The sequence below is a fragment of the Anas platyrhynchos genome, chromosome 11 (assembly GCF_047663525.1).
Source record: "Anas platyrhynchos isolate ZD024472 breed Pekin duck chromosome 11, IASCAAS_PekinDuck_T2T, whole genome shotgun sequence".
Classification (NCBI taxonomy): domain Eukaryota; kingdom Metazoa; phylum Chordata; class Aves; order Anseriformes; family Anatidae; genus Anas; species Anas platyrhynchos.
The window spans coordinates 13,201,504-13,223,606 of record NC_092597.1 but is presented as its reverse complement, the minus strand read 5'-3'; the positions used below and the strand labels follow the sequence as shown (position 1 = coordinate 13,223,606).

General features: G+C 40.2%; 1 protein-coding gene across 10 annotated transcripts in view; it reads left to right on the top strand.

Annotated features, from left to right (window-relative positions):
• NEO1 (neogenin 1) overlaps positions 1–22,103 on the top strand; it is a 187,278-nt gene that overhangs the window by 122,787 nt on the left and 42,388 nt on the right. For 6 of the 10 annotated variants that reach the window (XM_027465578.3, XM_027465572.3, XM_027465576.3 and 3 more), the window contains exons 8-11: positions 13,505–13,724; positions 20,269–20,423; positions 20,943–21,091; positions 21,910–22,048. In XM_027465578.3, coding sequence (XP_027321379.2) covers positions 13,505–13,724; positions 20,269–20,423; positions 20,943–21,091; positions 21,910–22,048 — 663 coding nt within the window. The remainder of the gene's footprint in view (positions 1–13,504; positions 13,725–20,268; positions 20,424–20,942; positions 21,092–21,909; positions 22,049–22,103) is intronic. The other 4 variants (XM_027465579.3, XM_027465575.3, XM_072043398.1 and 1 more) reach the window with 1 other exon arrangement.

The window sequence follows — 22,103 nt, the reverse complement described above, 5'->3', positions numbered from 1 at the left end:
CCACCTCTGCTAGCACCAGAACCCAGTGGGATTTGAGGGACCCACTCTGGTCTCCTATGGGGAGATGATGCAAAAAAAAATAATAGAAAACCCACTAAGATGGGTATCCTTAGAGACAAGGATAGCAGGGGAATTTCCTCTCCCCTGGAGAAATCCCACTTTTGTCTGTCGTATCTCAACATGTAGCTGTGGATTTTTTTGCTCAGCAGATTCACGGCTGCTTAATGTCAATATCCCATTCCATATATTCATACAGGATTTGTCACAGGATTTTGTTTACATCAAAAATTGTTTTTCAAATTTAGGAAACAATGCAGAACGTTACGGAACTGTGGTATTTGAGCTAAATGCCTTCTATATGGTATGGTGTATGCCTTTTAAGATAATTGGGCTGTTCAGGGGCTGTTACTGTGTTATAAAATCCAAGTTATTTCCTCATACACCTCTGCACATGCCTGTAAACGCTGTTGTTCCGTGTGCACACATATTTAAGTTTATAAAATTATGTCCATACATAAATACTAATTTTTTAAATGAAAAAAAAAAAAAAAACACAAACAAACCTTGGGTACTGTAGATACTGCAGTTCTCTGAAAAAACTCCATGAATGCACCAAATCTGGCCTCAGTGCTGATTGGGTAAGGAAATCTTTAAAAATCATGACAGTGCTTGTGTTAAAAGTAGGTGGAAGCTTTTCCAAACTTGCTGTCTCAGTCCCTGTCTGAAAATATCAAAATGGCTTCATCTGAATGATAGATGAACAGCTTGTAAGTCTCATTTTGAAAGTTGTGTTTCAGGAACATAAACAGCATCTGAAAGCTCAAACTGACTTCAGACAGTGTTTTATAAAACCAAAGCCAAACTCTGGGAATATTTTGCTACTAGTTGTGTACACTTCCTTGCTAATTTTCTGTAAACATAGCAGTATGTTCTCCTCTTCAACTCTGGAAGACTTTTTTTCGTTTTAATTTTGATTTTAATTTATGTTACTCAGCTAGTCTTCCTCCATGAAATCAGCATTATTGTTTCTCATGGCTGCACATGTGTTCAGCATTGCCAGCAAGCTGTTGTAATTCAGTCAGGTTCCTTTCTTGATTCCACCCCTGTTTCAGAACTGGCCATTATTAATTCCTTCTTCAGCGAGCTCACTGAGGACATGGGGGTATCAAGAAGTCCAACTGATTAACCTACACTGCTGTAGATCTCAAACTTCTCGCATTTTAAGTTACTGAAATAGGGACCTAAACAGCTCTTATATTCTGCATTCAATGAACTATTCATGTTTAAAGTTGGCATGTGCTTTAAATAAATTGCTCTAATTTAGATTAAATTAGTAATAGATTAATGTTTGTCAGTGCGCGGTGAATGCAGGAAAGCGTAACGGAATTTATAGGAGGCTTTGATTGTGCTTATTAGTTTTCATTTCTTGTTTTATGACTGTATTTACAGTTGAATTGGCAAAGAAATTTGAAGCCTTGTGAAGATGTGCATATCAGATGTTGTGCACTGTAACTTTTAAATTTAAGACTGCTCAGCACAAATACGGGTTCCGCCGGTTGCTGCTCACACAGTTATACTCTGAAACAGCTGGGCTGTGCGTCAGCTGCTTGATTTTGGTTTTCAAAGGTACCTGTGTTTGAAGAAATTATAGGTCATATTGTAAAGAGAAGTGGGAAGGAGGGGAAGTGGCTCTGATGATGGAGCACCATCAGTATGCTCGGTGTGAGCAGCTCCAGGCGTGGAGCAGTGGCTGGTTGTTTCTCTGCTGCTGCGTGGTCGGAGTTACAAGGTGAAAACAGAAAAACCTGGGGATGAAAAACATCGACTGCAGAAGGAGGAAGCAGTCACTGCATCGTGAGGGATTTTTGCTTTTATGGGGTTTTGTTGGTTCCCTGTTAAGGTGAAGGGGATAATAGGAAGGATTAGCTTTAGCATTTCCTCTGCCTTTATAATTCACAAAAAGGGTTGTGAAGATTGACAGAAGTAGCCTTAATTTGTAATTGATCCTAGTCTCATGTTGTAAAGGAAAATATCAGATTTTGTCAGTTTCGCACCAGAGGGGGTGAACAAACGCGTGGATATGGTCTTAATTGGTTGCTTATATTTCAGAGCTGCTAAATTATACAGTAATATCAGAGACAGATGAATGCCATTTGGAGAAAAAACAGAAAGGATTGGTTTACAGTTTGGTTGCATATGTAATAGGACTCATACGGTCGAGTAACTGAATCTAGAAGACTCTTACTTCTGATGTCACGTATTTTCCCAGCAGTGTTGACAAGATAGCCTACAAAGGCTTATAGGTTTTATAGCACATGGAAATTAAGCACATACCTAACAACTCAATCTGACTTTCCTTTTAATAATATACATTCAAATTTGCCTAATTTCAGTATTGAAACTCTGCTGATTGTCAGTGTTCTCGCTGTGTTAGAAGTACTCTATGTAGTGTTTTCTTACAATTATTGTTTTCCCTCTCCTTTACCTCCTCTCCCCCACAAAAAAAAGGAACCTGATAATTGTGGAGTCACAGTCTTTAAAAGACAAATGGATTCTGCATGGTTTCCTGTCGACACATTGGTACTGAAGGTGCTAAAGGAAAATAATGAGAAAGAAAAAATTCATACCTGGGTTTGCTTTTCTCAGTTGTAAGTCACAGAGCTAATAGGTGCCACCGTGTCTCAGCAATAGGTGTCAGTATCCCAAATTCCCAAACATTCTGGTAGCTCACCCAGTTGCTGTAAAAACAGTGTGGCAGATATGGCCTGCAAAGGGTAAGCAAGCAGCAGATACATACGGTCTTTAACAGAGAAACACAATTTAAATTAATATAAACATCGAATACCACATACAGTAGTATTGCTATAAATATAGTTATGGCTTAAAAGTGGATAGGTGTGGTTTTTTTGGTATCTTCTCTCCCCTTAAAAAATCATGTGCATTCACCTAAATGAAAGAAAGAGAGTGTACTATATACATATAAGAAGTAGATATTTAAATACATAGATGTTTGATGAAGAGTAAATTTTGACATATGAGCAGCTTGTTCAGTCTCATCTGCTGAAACTTCAGCTTGCAGAAGTGTTGCTGCAGCGCTGCTTGAAGTGTCAACAGATCCATGACTGAAGGAAATTATATTTCACTTCCAAGTGTCAGAGAATGCCATATAAGCTAATATTCAGGTAAATCCTATGTGTACTGTTAGCCACTTCTGGATCAATGCATGTCAGACACACAGGAGAGAAGTACCCAATTATGTCCTGAATGGGAAGATGGACATTATATCCAGAGGTAACTTGGAGAAACTCTGTGGTCATGTAAATACTTTGCCTTAAAATCAGGGGTTATCCAAGTTACCTGCAAGAAGTGGGGTGGTATCAGGAATTCCACCTGGTGGATCAGCAACTGCTGCTCTCAGATGGATTAATTTATTTATTTCAGTTTAGGCTGCTACCAAGAAAAGAGAGAATGGGGGAAATTAACCACTGCTCTTCCAGTGAAAAACCATCCTTAAATAGTCAGGTAGCATGGTTTGATCGTGATACCAGTATACTGGTACTGCTCTCTCATCAGAGCAGTTATTGAGTCCTAAAATTGCCTTGTTGAAACTGCTGTGGTTAATCATTTGTAGTGTTTACAGCATTGACAGCAACTGTGGCCCTGTTATGCTTGGTGTGCAAACAGTAAGTGAAAACTGAGAAACTGTGAAAAAACACAAAAGGTGAGGCTGGAAATGAAGGCATGGTGAAGTTGTCCCCTCAAGGTGAGAAAACAAGTTACTTTAGACCAAGGGAGCAGTTTTGCCTAACTCCTGAAACATGCAAATGGCTCCACATACTGTAAAAACCACCACTTTCCAAAATCTATATATTGTGGTTTTATTAGTTGCTCTTCCATAAAGAGCTTTGCTTGGGTGTAGCACATTTGCTCTTGAAACAAAATAATTGCTTTTCTGTTATGAGATATTATAGTCAAAGTATGGTATGTTGTTGCAGACCCCACCGTTATAAACAGATTTTTATTCTTAGGAGTTCAGTTTATGAGTATTTACATTAAAAAGACAACCTCTACCATTTTTTTATTTTTTTGATGCGTTTACTTTTGTTTGTGCTGTTTTGGGCCCTATATCTGTGTTTTGTTGAGGGTTTTGACTCTATTTTCAGGGAGTAGTTGTTAAAAACAAAAACGCTAGACATTTCAAATGCTTAATCTTAAAAGTTCAGTGATGACTACGTAAGCCCATCATTTTGCAGTACGTAATTATGGGTTGAATTTTGTTTCCAATAACAAAATGTGTTAAAAGGTATTTAATTTTGAACCCCTTGGGGACAGTTTGAGATATGTTTGGCTTTTTTCCTTCGTTTTTTTACAGTGCGAGTCCCATGATCCAGAGACAGGCAGGGCTTTTTTTCTTCACATCCTCCCCTGACCCACTGCTCTCTGATGTGAACAGCGGGGTTCCTGCCTTCCGCTGCGGCCCTGCTGCTGCACGCGCTGCGTCAGGAAGGGCTGTCCTGCGAGACGGGAAAAAATCAGATTGTTTCCTCTACACCAGGGTACTTGGTAATGAAATGAGAAAGGGAGGAGTGTCCTTTATCATAATCGCTTTTATGACTTCCTTTGAAAAATGGGCTCGTTGTTGGAAAGTGTGTTTGTCAGTTTGTTTATATAGCCACAGTTTATTCAGTGTCCATTTTACATTAGATTATAGGACTAAATGAACACTTAAAAATTCATAATCACTTGGTATTAGATAGGAATTTGCTTGTATGTCTTTTTGGTGAGCTTTTTGCAAATAGTATGAGTTGAGTGAAGAGTAAATAACAGTTCTCATTCCCAGTGGTAATGTAAATTAATCTAAAGCAATTACAGAAAAAAAAATATGTCTGCGTTAGGCAGAAGATGTCAGAATAGAGAAATGACTAAGTATTTCCATTTCATTTTATGAAAATAATGGGTACTTTTAAAGAAAGTTTTCTGTAGTAGTTAGAATGGTACAGAAGTTTAAAGCATTGTCTTTAATGAGACTAGTATGGAAGTGGTAGAAGTGTCCAGCACAGAGAGTTGCTCGCAAACTGGATCCTTCCTTGGCCAGGCAGAGAGATGAAAGGAAGACGTGCAGATGCTTGTGCTATGTGAAGGTGCTGTGAAAAAAATCATTACTGGAAAAATACTGCATCCAAGATGCTGTTATTTTCCCATCCTTTATGTTGCCAAATGTCTTATATATGCAATGGTGAGTGATAGTAATAGATTTTTGGTTAATCATAGCAAAGAATGTATAAACCACCACAATAGAAAACATACAAACTCTGTTTCATTTTTTGAGCCTGTCGTCCCTTATACACCACTTCGCATAGTTGTACATGCATGAGGCACTCCTTATAGGGTCAGTTGCGCTTTTCCTTTCTGGATGGCTTGTGCAATTTTAATTTTAGAAGTAGTTTCAAGGTTAGTGAGCTTTAGGTCCAGCTGGCCACTGTTGGGCTTTCTTGTAGGTGTTGCCTGAAATTTTCTAATGGGTTTTCTTTTTTTGACAAATGTCCTTATATAGCAAAATCACACAAAAGGTTTTGCTGTTCAGATTACCTCATGAAGCACAATTTTGTATACAACTGTTGGTTTGAATTTTCTGTGAATGATTGAATTCTGCCAACTTTCTATGGTCACATAGAGCAGACACAGGTCTGTGTCTCACACCAGTTAAATGGAGGTGCTGGTGATGCCCTTAGGGAGCCCAGGAGATCCTGAACATGTGTTATTATATCCAGCAGAAATTATTTTAATACACACTCCATTCCATGTCTGCTTCTTCCATGTTTCAGTTTTCATGAAAGAGCATTTCAGAGGAATAGCAGTCTGATCTATTTCTTTTAATTAGTTTTTCCAAGGGAAGGAAGTAATTCAGTTATTATAACTGATCTATTGAGACAAAGTACCAACTTCAGCCGTTTGTCCTATATGAACTTATTTGTGACAGTTAATATGTTTTTCTTTGGCTACAGTATGATGCAGGGGACTGTTCGGAATAACTAGATGATGTCCCTTCTGTCGCAAATTTATGAATTAGGCATATGAAGAGGGACAGCAATTTGATAAATGGGTAAAAACCCAGGGAAAAAAGATGACAGCAAAATTGTAAAGGATAGATTCACTGCCTGGACTTTCTCATGTTATTATTTCATACTTGCTACATTGCAGTGAGTCCCTGTTACATTTTTTGAATACTGTGAGGAAAAGCGTTTTTAGAAAAACGCTCTTTTTTTTTTTTCTTTTTTTTTTGTGTGAATACAATTCTTTGAAGTATCACAACCTCTTAACGCTGATCAAAGCTAAATCCTTCTGCTGCTAGGCAATAGAAATGATACCATGTACTAAAGCTGAAATTTTGGAAAACATCACGCTCGTTTAAAGTAGTAAAAACATATGAAATTCTTGATTACCTTTCTGGAATCAGTTAACTAATAATTTTTGTGAAAAATGTTGTTATTTAGTAAACAGCTTAATCTGAGTGCACCAAATCAAAATTTGAATGTGTTGGTGCTTCTCAGGTATTTTTTTCTAACAGAATTTCCAAGGCATTCAGAGATCTGAGTGTCTTAGGTCATGTTGTTCTAGCAGATTTTTTGGCAAAATAGTAATTTGCTATTTTTAGGAGCAGTAGTAAGTCTCTGTTGCCTCAGCCAAAGATTTATTTATACTCAAAAGTTATAAAATCCGCTCTGAAGTCCTTATAAAGAGGCCTTTCTTTTCTTCTGCACTGCTGTTACATGATCCACTCTTTGGTGCCCCAAACAGCACAGTTGTCCCCGTAGCACTTTCTGTTGGCTGGCTCTGTCGTGTTCTCCACTCGCCTCACTGTCTGTGCCCTGGGGATGCAGCCACGGGGATGTTTCCATTTGCTCCAGGAGAGCCCTTAGGATCTCAGCCCTTACATCCCTGTTGCTCGCCCCTCAAGTTGTGCCTCGGTGTGGGCTTGGACCTGGCACAGTCTCGCTGTCTTTGGGAAGAGACTAGACTTGGAAGCACTCTGCATTTGCTGTTGGGCACAGGAGCTAATGCAGAGGGTCAGCAGCTGAGCCTGTGGGTGCTGCTCCCCCTCCAGTTCCTCTCTGGCTGCCTTCTGACATAGACACACCTCAACTACACTTCAGAAATACCTGGTGCTGCGACTTTGCCAGCACTTGAATATGGCCATGAGTCTAAGTATGGCCACACAGTAGGTTTTAAAGTGTTTCTGCATCTTAGCTTCACAAATGTCACTAGTACCTTCATGAGGTAGGCTGTGGGAGTGACGTGTCGTTAGCACCAGGTAGCTGGGGCACGGGATGTTGGACTCGTCCCAGGTCATGCAGCGGCAGAGCTGAAAGCAGATAACATTCCTATTGCACTTCGTGTAGTTTGTCTGGTGTAATTGGGATGTTATTGCCCACAGCAGGAGGAAGCTGTGAATATGCCACTGGAGGAAAAGAGGAGGAAAAGGGAAATCTAAACCGGAGGGGCTGGACAACATGGAAAATATTTCTGCTGATTAGCTAACAGATAAAGCATTTCAATTACTGGTTTTCAGGTGTGGTATGTTTGACAGAGTTGTTTTTAAAAGATCCCATCAATATCCTGAAACAGTTAGGACTGAATAGCATCACAGCCGTGTTTGAATTGTTTGTTATCTGGCTGCAGTGAATTACGCTCATCGCAGCGTGGGCCAGTTCTCCTACACGATGAAAAGCCGCTACCGCAGCGTGCGTCAGGCTGGCAGACACCACAGACACCTCTGAGGCTTTACCAGCATCATGTTGGAAAAATTAAAACCTTGTGATTTGGCCTGTGAGGGTGAGGATTCAGACTAGAGAAGTCACTGGTGGTTAGTCGTTCGTTTCTGTCTTTAATCCTTGTTGGGTATTTGTTCACTCCACAAAACGCTGCAATAAACTTGCAGTAGGTGATGTCCGGTCAGAAGAAGCCTTCGGAGAGGAACTCCTGCCACAGTAGCTCGACAGGAGAGGCTTGAGCAGTTAGCAGTCCAGGTGTGTGTCCCCATGCTCACTCTGCATTTGTCACACCAAAACTAGCTGGGAACCTCCTGGTTTGCCAGCAGATCTGCCAAGAGAGTGGTGAGGAGTCTTCTCTTAGGTGGACCATGGGATTTGTGCTACAGCTGAAGTCTTTGTGTGGCGCCCAGGGTGCCCCAGCCCAGGGCATCACATAAGTACAGAGCTACATGATGGCTTCCCTTCTAGCCCATGAGTACTGCAGGTAACAAATGGTTCTGGTGGCCAATTAGAAAAGCCCTAATTCCTCCTAAGCCTAAAAATCCTAAAAAGTCTAATTTCTCTGCCTACCTCTTCCCGTTGGTGGATTTCTGGATGTGCTGTGATGGTTGTTGTTTCAGTAGTTGAACGCTATTTGTGTTTGTTCAGGAATTTAGACATTGTTTTGTTGCCCAGGTTACTGCATAAGCATTAGAAAATACATTGCGCAAAGGAGAAAGGGGACCATTTGAAATATTTTGCTATGTTTTTAACTTTTTTTTTTTTAGTTAGCTTTTAACTTGGCTAGATGCAGACAGATTCCCATTTTCCTTCTCTATTGATCCCGATTTGAAACTGTATTGGGACAGTTTTAATGCATCCTCTTAGCAACACTGAGTTATTTAACCTCGGTCTGCCCCCTTCATCCCCCAGCTCCACTGGAGCCAGTGTTTAGGGAGAGCGGTTCATTTTGTGTCAGCTCTTTTGCTGAATGATTTCTTTGAAATGCTGTTGAAGACAATGTGCTATATCTTGACTCTACAGCTTTTGTGTGATGCCAAATCGAGCAAAGATCTTGTCTTGGTCCCTTAGAAAAACACACGTCAGAAAAACTGATTTATCAGCAGTGGTTGAAAAGATAAATCTATTTTATATATACGTCTGGCGTGCAACATTATTTTCCCATGTTTTTAGTATGTCACTTGCTGAATATGCATATTTTACTTTCTTTTAAAATGAGATTAATGTGAAACTGTGTCGGCATATCTCTGTAAAGACTATCCCAGAGCAGAGTAGCTTTTTGAAAAGTGGTGAAGTATATATTGGAAAGAAAAGACTCGTTTTGCATGTTACTTGTTACACCATGCTTAAAAGCTTGAAGTAATAAAGCTGCTCCCTTACTGGCATTAAAACTAATTTTAGTGTAATTACTCATTAACACAGCTCTGCACTGCTGAGCATTCTGCTCACACGGCTGTGTACAAATCGGTTTGTAATGGCACTCAAGGCATTTTGAGGAAGAATGGAGGAGAAAGGAGAAGAAATAACCTAGTCTTCTAAATACATTCCACGGCTATCAGCAGTACCAAATTGCTGCCAAGCTGGTATTTAATTGCAGCTTTCAATGGGTGAATTTTCTTGCCTATTCATTGCTTACCTTACTCGTACGATTTACAAGCCCTTTGTGCTTTTATTTGGTTCATGGTTTATTTTTCTGATGCTACTAGTCCTTTGTTGTGTTTGACCGATATACCTATAACACTGTCAGAAGGAATATTTCTAGTTTTGAGTTTTACACAAGGAGAAAACTGAGTTTCTGTTAATCTGGGAAATCTTGGCAGCTCTCCCAGGCTCTTCATCTTGATGCCTGCAGGTTCTTCATGCACTGTGTGCAGATTACTTAAATAAAAGATGGATCTTTTTCATTACATAGGGAGACAAATACGTGAGTATGTGGGAGGTGTTTTAGATTAACCAGATGAATTTAAGAAAAAAAAATAAGGAACATTTTTTTTGTAGAGAAATTTCAGCATTTTACTTCAGTTTAATTATTCTTAAAATATTTGTATTATGTTTAAACCAAAGGCAGGGATATTCAGAGGTAGGTAAGGTGCATTCCTTGCATCAAGAGCATGTAAAATGAAGTAGATCACCTGACAATATTACCAAGACAAACAGAGGAAACCAAAGTATTAATGGAAGGTAATGGAAGGTATGTGTCTTCACACATTTCAAGTGTGTACAGGTGTCCCAGCTCTAAAAGAGCTGCTGGACTGAAGAGTGGAAGTCTGATACAGCTCTTCGGTGTTTTGTGTGGTCATACAGTAGAGGTTAATTTCCTGCAGTCTTTCTAGAGTTAAAGCAGGCTGAAATGGTGGATATAAGAAATTTCTTCACTGAAGTGCTGGATATTTTTGAAATGTCTTAATTTTCTTTTTAAGAAATGGAGGCATTTCATATGTTAAATAGTTTTAATAAATGTGTGAAGCAGTCAATCAAAGTGTTCACCAGACTGGTTGAGAGGATGCTACTTCAGAAGGCATTTGGCTGATGCAGCTGTACTGCACGAGTTTGTTTTTATAACAGCCTCCCTCAAACTGTTGCATGGTTTTAAATAATATTACTAATATAATTAGTTAATAAAGGGATAGGAAATTAAAGCTTTCTGAAAGAGAAAGATAGGCAGTTGAACTGTAAAGTGAACAGAAATTGAAAACTTGAAATGAAATGGATGCCAGTGAAGCAGGCACTTAGGGAAAGATGCAGAAAACTATGGGCACCGTGGAGGTGTTTTGCAGGGCACTGCACCTTGATCCTCAGTGGCAAAAGCTGTGAGGAAGGAATAAAGAAAGGTGCAGTGGTCAAGCCTCCAATCCATTAACATGGACTCAAATGTAAACACCCCACTGACCAGCCATCCAGGATGGATTTGGCTTTCCTAATTCCACCTCTGAAAACCTGGATAGTGTCTCTGTATTTTTCTGGTTAGCTGTTTTGATCTCCATTTCTGCTTCCTTCACACTCTCTGAGCTTCAGCTTGGCCAAGAGCTCCATGCTGAGCCATGCTGGCCTCTCACCATGCCTGCTTGTACCTTGCACTTACAAACAGACTGTTCTCGTGCTGTCCGTTCCTGAAGATCAACCAGCTGTCCTGGCTGCCCATGGGATTGCACTTGTCCCATGAACATGCACAACTTTCTTCTCCTGTAGTCCATTTTCTTGGTTATGCCAAGTGTCTTCCTCAGTGTCGTTGGGAACTTAAATCTCACCATCTGAGTCACCAGCTAAAGCTGCCATTGACCACCGGACCTTTGACTGTTGGACTCAGTGGTCTCTGTAGGTCACTTCCAAGTGCAACTGTTCTGTTCTGCTCTAAATCTTCCATCTTTTTAATAGCGAATCTGGGAGAGCATCTCTTCTGCTGGGCCATCCAGCAATGGGCTCAAAAAATTGTCCACATCTCCCTTCATACGGCTCTGCTCTGGGAAATGGAGGTGATGTAGGCTGAAGGAAAGTTGTTGTGGTAACTCTAAGCACTGGTAACTTCAACTAGAACCTTTTGTGCCCATGAGATATGGCTTTTGCCCCTTGGTATATCATACTATACCATGCACAAGGGGTGAAGCTGTGTAATTAAATATCCTGCTCCGCATAGTCCGTGATAACATGGTTATTCTTGGGAGATAAAACCTGGTGTGCTCCTGTAAGAAATGTAATTATGGGGACCTAAAAATAGTTTAGATTTTGCAATGAATGTGACGTGAATGGCATTGCCCATTGATGGGAGGAGGGTGTTGGAGAATGCTTAATTGTGGTCTGTGGCCGTTGCAGTGTGGAAAGGATAATTAAGAAGATATTCTTGAGTAGTTGTCTGTCTGTGAGCTGTATTTCCAGTAGCCAAACATGTATTTTGCTGGCTCTGGGAGTCTTGCAGAGTCCTCTAAAATACAGTTACTGAAGTGAAAAGTTTTGATTTGAGTATCAAAGCAAGAAGAAACACATAATTGAAATGTAATTAGCTTGATGATGGTGTTTATGGCAGTATCTGGGGGAGTGAAACTTCCCAGATGAGAGGATGGCAGCCTCTTCCCAGATGGCAGCCTCTGAGAGAGGAGACAAAGCAGGAATGCGAGTTTCAGGAAGGTCCTTGTGGCATTGCATAGAGACATGCTTCATAAGAAACACCAAATTGTTTCATAGTTGTGCCCACATGCTTTTATCACGTTGTGCATGTCTGATAAAAGGAGATGTTTTCTCCTTCCACCATCATCAGCGGTGGCTTGAAAAATGAAAAAATGAGTTCTGCATATTGAAGACCTACATGTGAGGTGATGCTTTCGTTGGCAGTGGTTTTCTTTAGAGTTTAAAATAAAGTTGTTATTGATATAAGGCTTCTCCAGGAGATGAGATGTTCTCGGTGTGTCTGCATGGAAAAACTCCCTGGGTTTGGCTGCTTAGGAAGCATTTGCTGGTTTAGTCCTTTTTTCACATGCAGGTGTCTCCTTTGTCTCTCATGACACGAGACCCTGTGTCCTGGTAGTTTTTATGTGGAGATGCTGCAGCTCTCACCAAAGCTGTGCTCGTCCAGAGCTCCTTTCCTGGGGAAACCTGAGCCATCTTACTTAGTTTCTGTGATTACCAAGTTAATAAACGTGTTTGGCAGCATAGACTCCAGTGTGGAAAATGCAGTCGGATGGCTTAAGCTTGGTAAATAATTAAGAAGCCAGAAAAATTCAGGGTATCCTGAACTTACGGGTTTTGTTACCAATTGTGCTTCCTGTAATACCCTGTGGTAATTGGGGTCCAGCTGCTCACAATATTACTGTTAGATTTACTGGATGGATTGCTTTAATAGGATTTGGAGAACAGCTATTTGTACGTTACAACTTCTGCTCTTAACTTGTCAACCTTTTAATGCAATAATCCTGGAGATTTAGCCTAGCTTTAAAGCAGTAACACAGGGAGACGTGCATGACCGACTGCAGAAAGTTCGCAAAGCCTCCATGTAACACAAAATGAGTTGCTTGTGCCTGCTAGTATCTTTGTAAAGTGATGTAGTATATTATGAGAGGGAGGAAGAACACTGATGGAAAGAAAACAGGGATCTTAGGGAAAGTTAGGGGCAAATCTCTACTTGCCCTGCCGTACCAAGGCTGTCACCACGTTGGCAGTAGTAGGAGCCAGCCAGTTCAGAAAGCAGGTCGTATGTGAGCTCACCCCAGCCTTCAATTGCTTGCAGTCCTTCAACAAATTTGGGATATTCCATCTGTCATTTATTTATGATTAAGAATGGTATGAATTAATTGTGCATGTTAATGAAATAAAATAGAAAATTGGGTTTGAATATATTTTTGAATAAACACTACAGGCGGGTTTTCTGTTTGTAAATGCTTGGTATTACATCTGGTTTACAAAGACATGAAAATACTGTTTACTGCTGGTATGCCCTCTTATGAGGGCATATTTTATCCTCAGTTTTCACCTTTCCCTTTCCCTTGCCACTTCCATTACAGTGGAGATTTGGTCTGCTTGCTCTACAGTGACGTGTCCTTTAATATTTCCCATTAGTTTCCAGTAGTTACCTTTGCCTGCATGTCAGCCTTCAGTTTAATGGCCTTTTTTGTGTGTGTTCATTTTGTTTTGTTTCCCATCGTGGTTTTGTTTATTTCTTTTGTTGTTTTTTTTTCTGTTTTCTTTTTTAAAACCGTGGTGATGTTTGCCCTTCATATTCCCCAATGTTTGCACATGACAAGATGTTGCCATCCCAACATTACCTCCCACTTCACTGACCAGTGCCACTAATGACCATCTAGCACCAGCTACAACGGGACCACTGCCTTCAGCCCCTCGGGATGTTGTGGCCACCCTCGTCTCCACTCGCTTCATCAGGCTGACGTGGCGGACACCTGTGTCAGACCCTCAGGGAGACAACCTCACCTACTCAATATTCTACACCAAGGAAGGTATAAACAGGTAAAGATCTCAGCATGTAAAGCGGGTTGTGCTCTTTCATGACACTTCTTCACACTAGCATTGCTTAGAAGTGCTATCAAATTTAAGTCTTCAGAGCTCAAAATCTTACAAGCTGTAGTCTGAGGGGCTGTGTTCCCTTCCCTCCTGCACCCTGATTAGGGGATAGGCATTTTTGTCTGTGTCATTGCCTCATAGACATGCTGCTAGGGGTAATGCTTGTGCCTATTTTTGATTGACTGCAAACAGTTGCTACCTGCTTGTAGCAGACTGCTAAACACAGAGGCTGTAACACCTCTTCAGGAACGCTGACGGCTGTAAATGCCACCCACTGCAGGCACGTAGACACTCTCCAGGTATTACATGTGCTGTTGAGAGGGGGCAGTCAGCTCAAGCTTTAAAACCCTGTAACTATAGCCTGATTCTAGAGAGGCACACGGTAGGTGTCAGTTAAATGTTGATTCCCATCTAGGAATCCCTGCAAATAGAATTTTTGTGAATGTGAAGCATTCATGAATTTTTTACATGCTGTCCCGGTGGTTTAATTCAATCTACACGTTTCTCTTACTGATGGGATCTGCTGCTCAGAATTAGTTTCCAATTGTTGTGATAAGATTGAAGAAGTTAAAGCTAACAGGCATTTTGAGCTGTGCTTAATTAATTACAAATTAGATTGATTATCAGATTTATTACTCAAAAGAAAATTATCTACTTACTGTCTAGAGAGTGAGGTGCAAAGTTAGGAAAGTCATTTGGAAAAAATCTCAAATGCACTGGTACTTGGAGAATTTCCACTTTTTCCTTAGTTCTGAAGATAGGCAAGAGTCTAGGTTCACGGAAGATGACTAATTAGGGCAATTAGTAAAATGTTCTGTGCCTCACAAATGTTTTTTTTCTACCAGTTCCTAATTTTGGTAATATTAATTCTTTTTGGAGATATTTTTAAATGAGACAGCAAAAATGGTGGTGTCCTGTGAGCTATCCTTGCTGTCTGCCTTTTCTCCTTCATATTGCTGGTTGTAACTGATCTCCCCCCTGGGTTTTTCAGAAAGTAATTTGCTGGAGGTGGTTCATTCCTCTCCTTATACTGGGTCTTGCTTTTGGAGAAAGCAAAATGCATTCCCTTCCACTACATGCAGGACTCCAGAAATCTAGAAAATAACCCTGTTGGGTCAGAATCATTGTGCAGAGCAAAAGGAGAGAGGCATCTCCTAATCTGTGAGGAGTAATTTAAGAAATTACAGGACACCCTGCAAAAAGCAACCTTCCGGGGTTCAAGTACCCCACAGAAAGCTTGCACAGCAGAATACTTGAGCTGGTGCTTACATGTAAGCTGCAATGAAATCTTTGTTTGCTTACATGTTCTTCTGGATCAGGGTTCAAGGCAGGCTCTGGAAGCCTTTCACTGGCAGGTGGTCACGAGTTTCTGGCCTTTGCTGCTCCTCTGTTTTAGGAAGTCTTTTGCTATGCTCATAAGTACGGTTGGTATCATGCATTTCACAGGTTAGTGTGAAAGTAGTGTGAAATCCTGACCTGAAACCTGCATTTAGAGAATGAGAACAATAGAATTAAAAAACAGCAATGAACCACACGAGAACAAATGCATCCTACTTGGACAGCCTTTGTGTCAGCAGGCTCCACCTTCATACTGAAAGCAAGTACGGTTGCTGTTTACTTCATCTCTGTCAAGTTAGATCCACCCTGATGGTGCTGACAGCTTGCCAGTGTCAATTCATTAGGGCATGAATTTTGGAGCTGTTAAGCTGAATTAAGCAAATAATTGAGTGTAATACATTTTTTATGATAGGACAACAGATAAACTTGAACTGAGTGTTTCCTTCTACCTGGGAGGTCAGAAAAAACACCTTGGAGAATTTGAGAGAATGTTTAAAATTATGGCTAAAATTAATTCAAATGTTGAATATATTTGAAGTGATACTAAAACCCCTTCCACCCTGAACCCAGTTAATTTTTGAGGGACAAAACTGAGATGACAAACCCAGTAGAGGTTCACCTTGAGAGGTACAGAAAATGGACTGGGGGTATGCAGAGATCTTTGCCTCTCTGCTTCTGTCTGCTGCTGTATTTGAAGGCACCTGGGATGAAAGAATGAGAAAAACCCTCCATAATTAGCATGGTAGCATCCACTCCCAGTCCTAAACTGAATTCTGTGCAGTCAATAAATTATCTGAACTTGGCACTCAAGAGTCTAAAAAATTCCAATTTCCAGCATTAGCTAGCTAGGGTTCTTTTGGTGTGTGCATGGGTGGGGGTGTTTGATTTATGACTGGATTTAAATGTTTTATATGGCTTTAAGGAAGAGGCACAAAACCAACAGAAAACAACTGTGTAGAGATTAAACTTTTAAAAGTGGGTAGGAATTTTTGCTTGAAATTTAAAGGCACGGTAAGTAGTATAGTAATTTTTAAAAAGGCAAACAATTGTTCATCAAATGTTCTTCCTTTTTTGATGATATATAGTATGTTTTGCCTAGTTGTTTGCTTTTTTGTGACTTTGCTTAGTTATTGACTAAAAAAATAGGTGTGAGCTTCCCACATGACGAAGCAGTCAGAAACCAGAAAATTTTGAAGTCAGATTTGGATGCACAACCCTCCTTTCTCTCTCAGCATTGTAAAACACAGCTTAAATGCCTGCCTTGTGGTGCTTGAATTATACATGATCGTACATCTTTGCTGCGGCTTTAAGTGCATATGTACCATCTCCTAAAACTCTTAGATTTGTGCCTACGTGTACCTTTTTCATTGCATGCATTACTGGATCCTTACAGTAAACTACGTGTTGCCTCTTCCTTGCTTGGGTTTGAGCAGCGATCAAACTCTGGGTCATTTGATTTATTTGCCTTTTAAATTGGGCTTTTAAGAGATTGTGGAAAGTCCATACGATGTGGAACAGCTCAGCGCGATATTCTGACATCTCTAATTCATCACTAAAGGTTTGCAGAGTCAACTTGATATGGCGAACAGTAGCAGCCCTACGTATCTCTGCAGCACACGAGGTGTGCGGTTCATGGAGTAGCAGCCCCGGGAGAGGCTTTGCCTCGGCCACAGCTGCCTTACATTCCTTTTAGTTTACAGTCTTCCAGTGCAGTGAGATACACACAGAAACACGGTGAGGTGTTACTTTACTTGCACCTTGGACTGATTTAGAGGACCTCAGTATATTCATGGATGGAACATAATCACCTGCCTTGCAGCCATTCTGCAGCACTGAATTCCTTTCCCCTTTTCAACTCAGAGTGTGCTTGCACACCAAATTTGGCCGAATTTGGGTGCTACAGAAGGTTGTTGTTAGCAGCAGAAAATGAGGAACTACGGCAAAAAGGGCAGTCTTCTAAAATGGTCCTTGCTTCTGAAATGGTTAAAGCTCAGTTTGGTGGACCATAGTGTCTCTCAAGGAGAAGTGAGAATACAGGACCTGGAGGCTGCTCTGTAACAGAAACTGCAAGGCTTTATTGAGGGGACTGTGTAGGAATGAAGAGGACATCATGGCTTTGTTGCCATACCTCCAGAAGAACTCAAGTAATCTGGTCAGATACAAATTCCTGTCTTCCTCATAGATTATATGGTTACATTAGCATTCCAAATTCAAGACAGGTCCCCTGGAAGGCGTATGAGAATTCAGATGTATAGGAGGGATGACAAAGGGAGGTTTATTTCTGTGAAACTTCAGGTGAGCGGCCAGGCAAGAGAACTTCACATTTTCAAGATAAGGACAGAAAATTGTGAGAAGGCCAACACATTGCTCCAATGCATAGATTCAAATAATACTGAACCTGTGGTGCAATGTAGTGTGCTACAAACACAAAATGGAGTTTAGTTGTGCATAATGGCACTGTCAAAATGTCCGTCTGAGCTCACTACCCGGCTTCACAGCTGATGTGGCTGGCATAGATGCTGGTCACTTTTTAATAATTCCCCAAAGGTTTTGTTTTTGGAAGTGTGACTTCAAACTTTACTTTTCCAGATGAACTCTCGCTTCTGATTTTGAGCTGTAGTCTTTTTTCCCCCCTCTATGTGACAGCTATTTTAAGCCTTAATACCAGTTTGCAAAGCTCTTTAATTGGGGATTAAACTGGAATGAGTTAGAATAGTCATAATGTTCTGTTGGGTAATATAGTTATTCATATAGACCATCTGTTTTGCTACCTATTATGCCAACCTAAACGCATCAGAGCTCATAAAAGGTGCTCAAGGCTCCCTAAGAAAGGGCATAAAGGAGAGATTCATGTAGCACTTAATTAGATTAATCTCAACATATTTTTAATATACTGTTGAGAGGGAAGGCACAATTCCTACTTATTACTGAAAATTGCATTGCTTTGGCTCATCTATTTATTTTTTGATAAATGTTGTGTTTCCATTGAAAATAATTTAATTTTTTTGGTGATTTTAAATAGTAACCTTGGATTGCTGACTTTTTTCTAGACAAAATCAGTGAGCGCATTTAAACTTGAGGCAGAAAGTGCAATGTATTTTGCATGTCAATGGGAGATGAATGCTATTCCACAGCTGTGAATCAGTTGGCACTTATTCTGGGTTTTCAGATACCTTCATTATAGCTAAGATACATTTTAAAGGAAGCTATCCATTTGAAAATGCGTTTTCAAGCAAACATTTCGCTTTAGCTATAACTGGAAAAGTTAGCGAGAGAAAATATTTATCTTTTTTCCTGCCCTCCCTTTCATTCAGCAACAGGAATTATATTGCTTCAGTGTCTCTCTCGCTTCTCTGCCAGCTTCTTTCTTGCAAAAATTACTTTATAAACATTAAAAGAAGAGGAATCCTTTGCAGAGTTCTTAAATTCATGTATAATGATGCTGCTCATTCAAAGATGAAAATTAAAAAAAAAAATCTGAAATAAATTATGCTGTGTATGCAATGCCATTTTAGCTCAACTGTCATGAAAGAGAATATTCTAGAAAATGTGTTTAAACAGCTTTTCAGTTACATTTAGCATATTGTTTTCCTCTGTATAGATACAATATAATAGTGCAGAAATGAACAGGGATTCGAAAATGTTTTAAACCTAGTTATGCTAAATCAACCTTAGTAGTTGATTTAAAAAGAAATAAATTAAAAAGGGGAATTTTGGCATCAGATTTCCATGGTATAAATTAAATCATAATGGCTGGGAGGTAGGAAAGAGGAGACTGTGGAATAATTTTGCCCAGGCTTCTGCATTAAAAATGATTTAATAGCAGCTAATCGTTGGGATGAGAATCGTCTGCCCTCTGCTGTAGAGCTAAACAAAGTCTCCCAGACAAAAGGGGAAGGATCGTATTCAAACCATTCACATTTTCCTTGTGTTTATTTCCTCAGTGGGGAAGTTTTTTGCTGCTTCTTTTGTAACAGTGCTGTTATTTCTGTTTCAGGGAGTAGATAGCTTCTTTTCAAGCCAGGACTGGCCGTAGATGTCCTTGCCCAAACGTAGCTGTGTGAAGGTTCAGGTGACACCAGTAATGTGTTGGAAATAAAGGTTGTAGTTAGTTGATAATTAATCTTGTGGTCTTCACCTCAGTCCTGAGCTTGATAAGAAGTGATTGCGTTTCCTGAACTATGATCGCTGCCGGACCAGGCTTTCACACAGGGTGCTTGAGGGCTGTAATTGAAATTCACTAGATGCAGGGCAGTAATCTTTGGGTTTGCACACCAGGTGAGCTCTCCCGGCTGGCTTCTAGCTTTCAGCTTGCAAAATGCCTGCCTTTTTCCCAAATCGAAGAGAAATGCCCATTACCACTCAGCAGGCAGTTCCTTAGGGCTCTGGCAAGCAAAGCAGGAAGCCCAGAGCTGTCTCCTGCATGTTGCTGGAGCACCTGAGAGCAGCCTGCCTCATGTGTCCCGCTGGCAGCCCGCGATAGGAGTGCGCACCGCTGCCGAAGGATGGTCTCAAGCAGCAGAGCCATGGGCAGACGTTGCCTTCTGTTGACTCCACTACTTGTGTGGTAATACCGCAACTGCCACAGCTGTCTGCCGCAGCCTGTGTGAGTCAGAGCCTTTGGATGTTTTTAAAAAATCTAAATATTAGGGAGGAACTAAGTAAAGTTTGGAGATGGAAGAAAATATTAAAGCAGCCTCTTCGAAAAATACACAGAAAGCATCCCCACCATATTAACAGAAATGTCTTTAAATCTCACTAGAGTCTGTGTACAATTTTTAAATGTTTTTTCTTGTGGCTTCTGAGTAGTAGGATAAACTGTCACAATGAATTATGGCATGTTGTTGGGAGAAAAACAATGAAGCTACTTAGAATTTTTTGATGTTGAGTATAATTTATTCTTTTAGTTTAGTGTGTATTTTTTCAAAGACAAGCTACAAAATTAGAAGCTTTGTCACCAGCCATTTTGGCAGATTACTGTTTCTGTGTAGTCAGGGTGGTATAAATAACCACATCATTAATACACTGGATACATTCAAATGGGATACATGTTAGATTTGTTCCAAGTAGCAATCATTTCTTTACCTACCCCTCAAAAACCCTCTTGCTAATCAATGATTGTTTCTGTGCCCAAACTTTTTGTTTCCCAAAGGGAACGTGTTGAAAATACGAGTCGTCCTGGAGAGACACAAGTGATGATCCAGAACCTGATGCCAGAAACGGTTTATGTCTTCAGAGTTGTGGCTCAAAACAAGCATGGCCCTGGAGAGAGCTCAGCACCGCTGAAGGTGGCCACTCAGCCTGAGGGTAAGCTATAAATACTTCGAGCCTCTTGGCTTTGTGATTGCCATTTTTTTCCGTTCGTGGCCTTTCCCAGAATGAGGTGATACTCCTAAAAGTTGCACTTGCAGACCTGAATTTCAAAATAATTTTCCACGCTACCACGTTGATGTGCTTTATTCTCACTCTTAAGAAGAACTGATAAAGCATTTCTTGTTGAATTTTCTAAACTTTGTTATAAAAGAATACTTTTCAATTATCATAAACTGACAGAGAATAAAGAAAACTACGAAAATGTAAAGGCTGAGATTTGTTAGAGTTGCTCAGGACACACTGGGAGTCTGATGCAAGGAGGAGAAGCTCCTTCAGAAATCTGGTGCCACCTTTACCCCCTACCAGTGAATCCATGTGAAATGCTTAAATGCAGAAAAATATCCATCTTTGAATGCGAGTTCATTACTTGTGAAGTTGATGCCAAAATATTTAGCTCCTGAAAATGTATTGGTTAGGCTTGGTGACGAGTGGAGTTTCATGCTTACATTGCAGTTCAGCTTCCTGGTCCAGCACCCAACATCCGAGCATACGCCAATTCACCCACCTCCGTTACTGTCACATGGGAAACGCCGTTGTCTGGCAATGGAGAAATCCAGAACTACAAGCTGTATTACATGGAGAAGGGACAGGACAGTGAGCAGGTACAGAGCATGGCTCTTCCTGTGTGATGTACAATGCCAGTAACAGTGTTCTTTCTTTTATTATGTTTTTACCTTAAATTTCTAGAAGCACCTTACCAAGAATTCATTTTTCTGACAGACAGAAGCTTTTAGCCTAAAATACAGAAATATTTAAAATTAAAACTTGGTTTGTTAGAAAATGGTTTAACTCTTGAGTCCGTTGATCCGGTGATAGATATTTTGATATTGGTGAGTGTCTAATTAAATTTGCTTAGGATTCTACTGGAAGAATCCAGCATGTTCTATGCAAGTACGGGTTGTCACCTGAAAAATAATCACAGCTTTGGGAGAATTAAACCCAGTCATTTAATTTCCCACATGATGGTTTGTAACTACAATTCCAGCTTTAAAAAAATCCTGAGGGAAGAATATTTTTGTTCGTTAGTTAGCATATTAGTTAAAATATTTTGATGTCAGTTTTTTTAATAGGAATGAGTATTCCTCAGATAAAATTACCTCTTCTACTTCTGTGTCCCACTGTTAAAAATATAATAGTTTTACTAATAGACAAATTTTCTAGATCCCTTTTCGTTTGTAGAACCTGCGTCCATGTTGTGACTTAAATTGAATAGGTAGAACTCCCTCTTGCAAGCTGACTGATAGCATCTTTACAAGTCCTGGCTGCATATGACTGGGGGTTTGACTTGCACGTGCTACAGAGTGCAAGGGGTGTCCTTCCTGCTTTAGGCTTTGAGTATTACTGAACTGAAAGTCTGAGAGGTTTGTAACTGCAGACCTGATTCTGACCTTGACTCGTATGTCTATTTGCTTATGAACAGGATGTTGATGTAGCAGGACTCTCCTACACCATTAATGGATTGAAGAAATACACAGAGTATAGTTTCCGAGTGGTAGCTTACAATAAACATGGCCCTGGCGTCTCTACGCAAGATGTTGTTGTACGTACGCTGTCAGATGGTAAGCTGCTTTATTCCAAGGCTTTTTGCAGGAATTATGTGGTAATTTCCTTTAA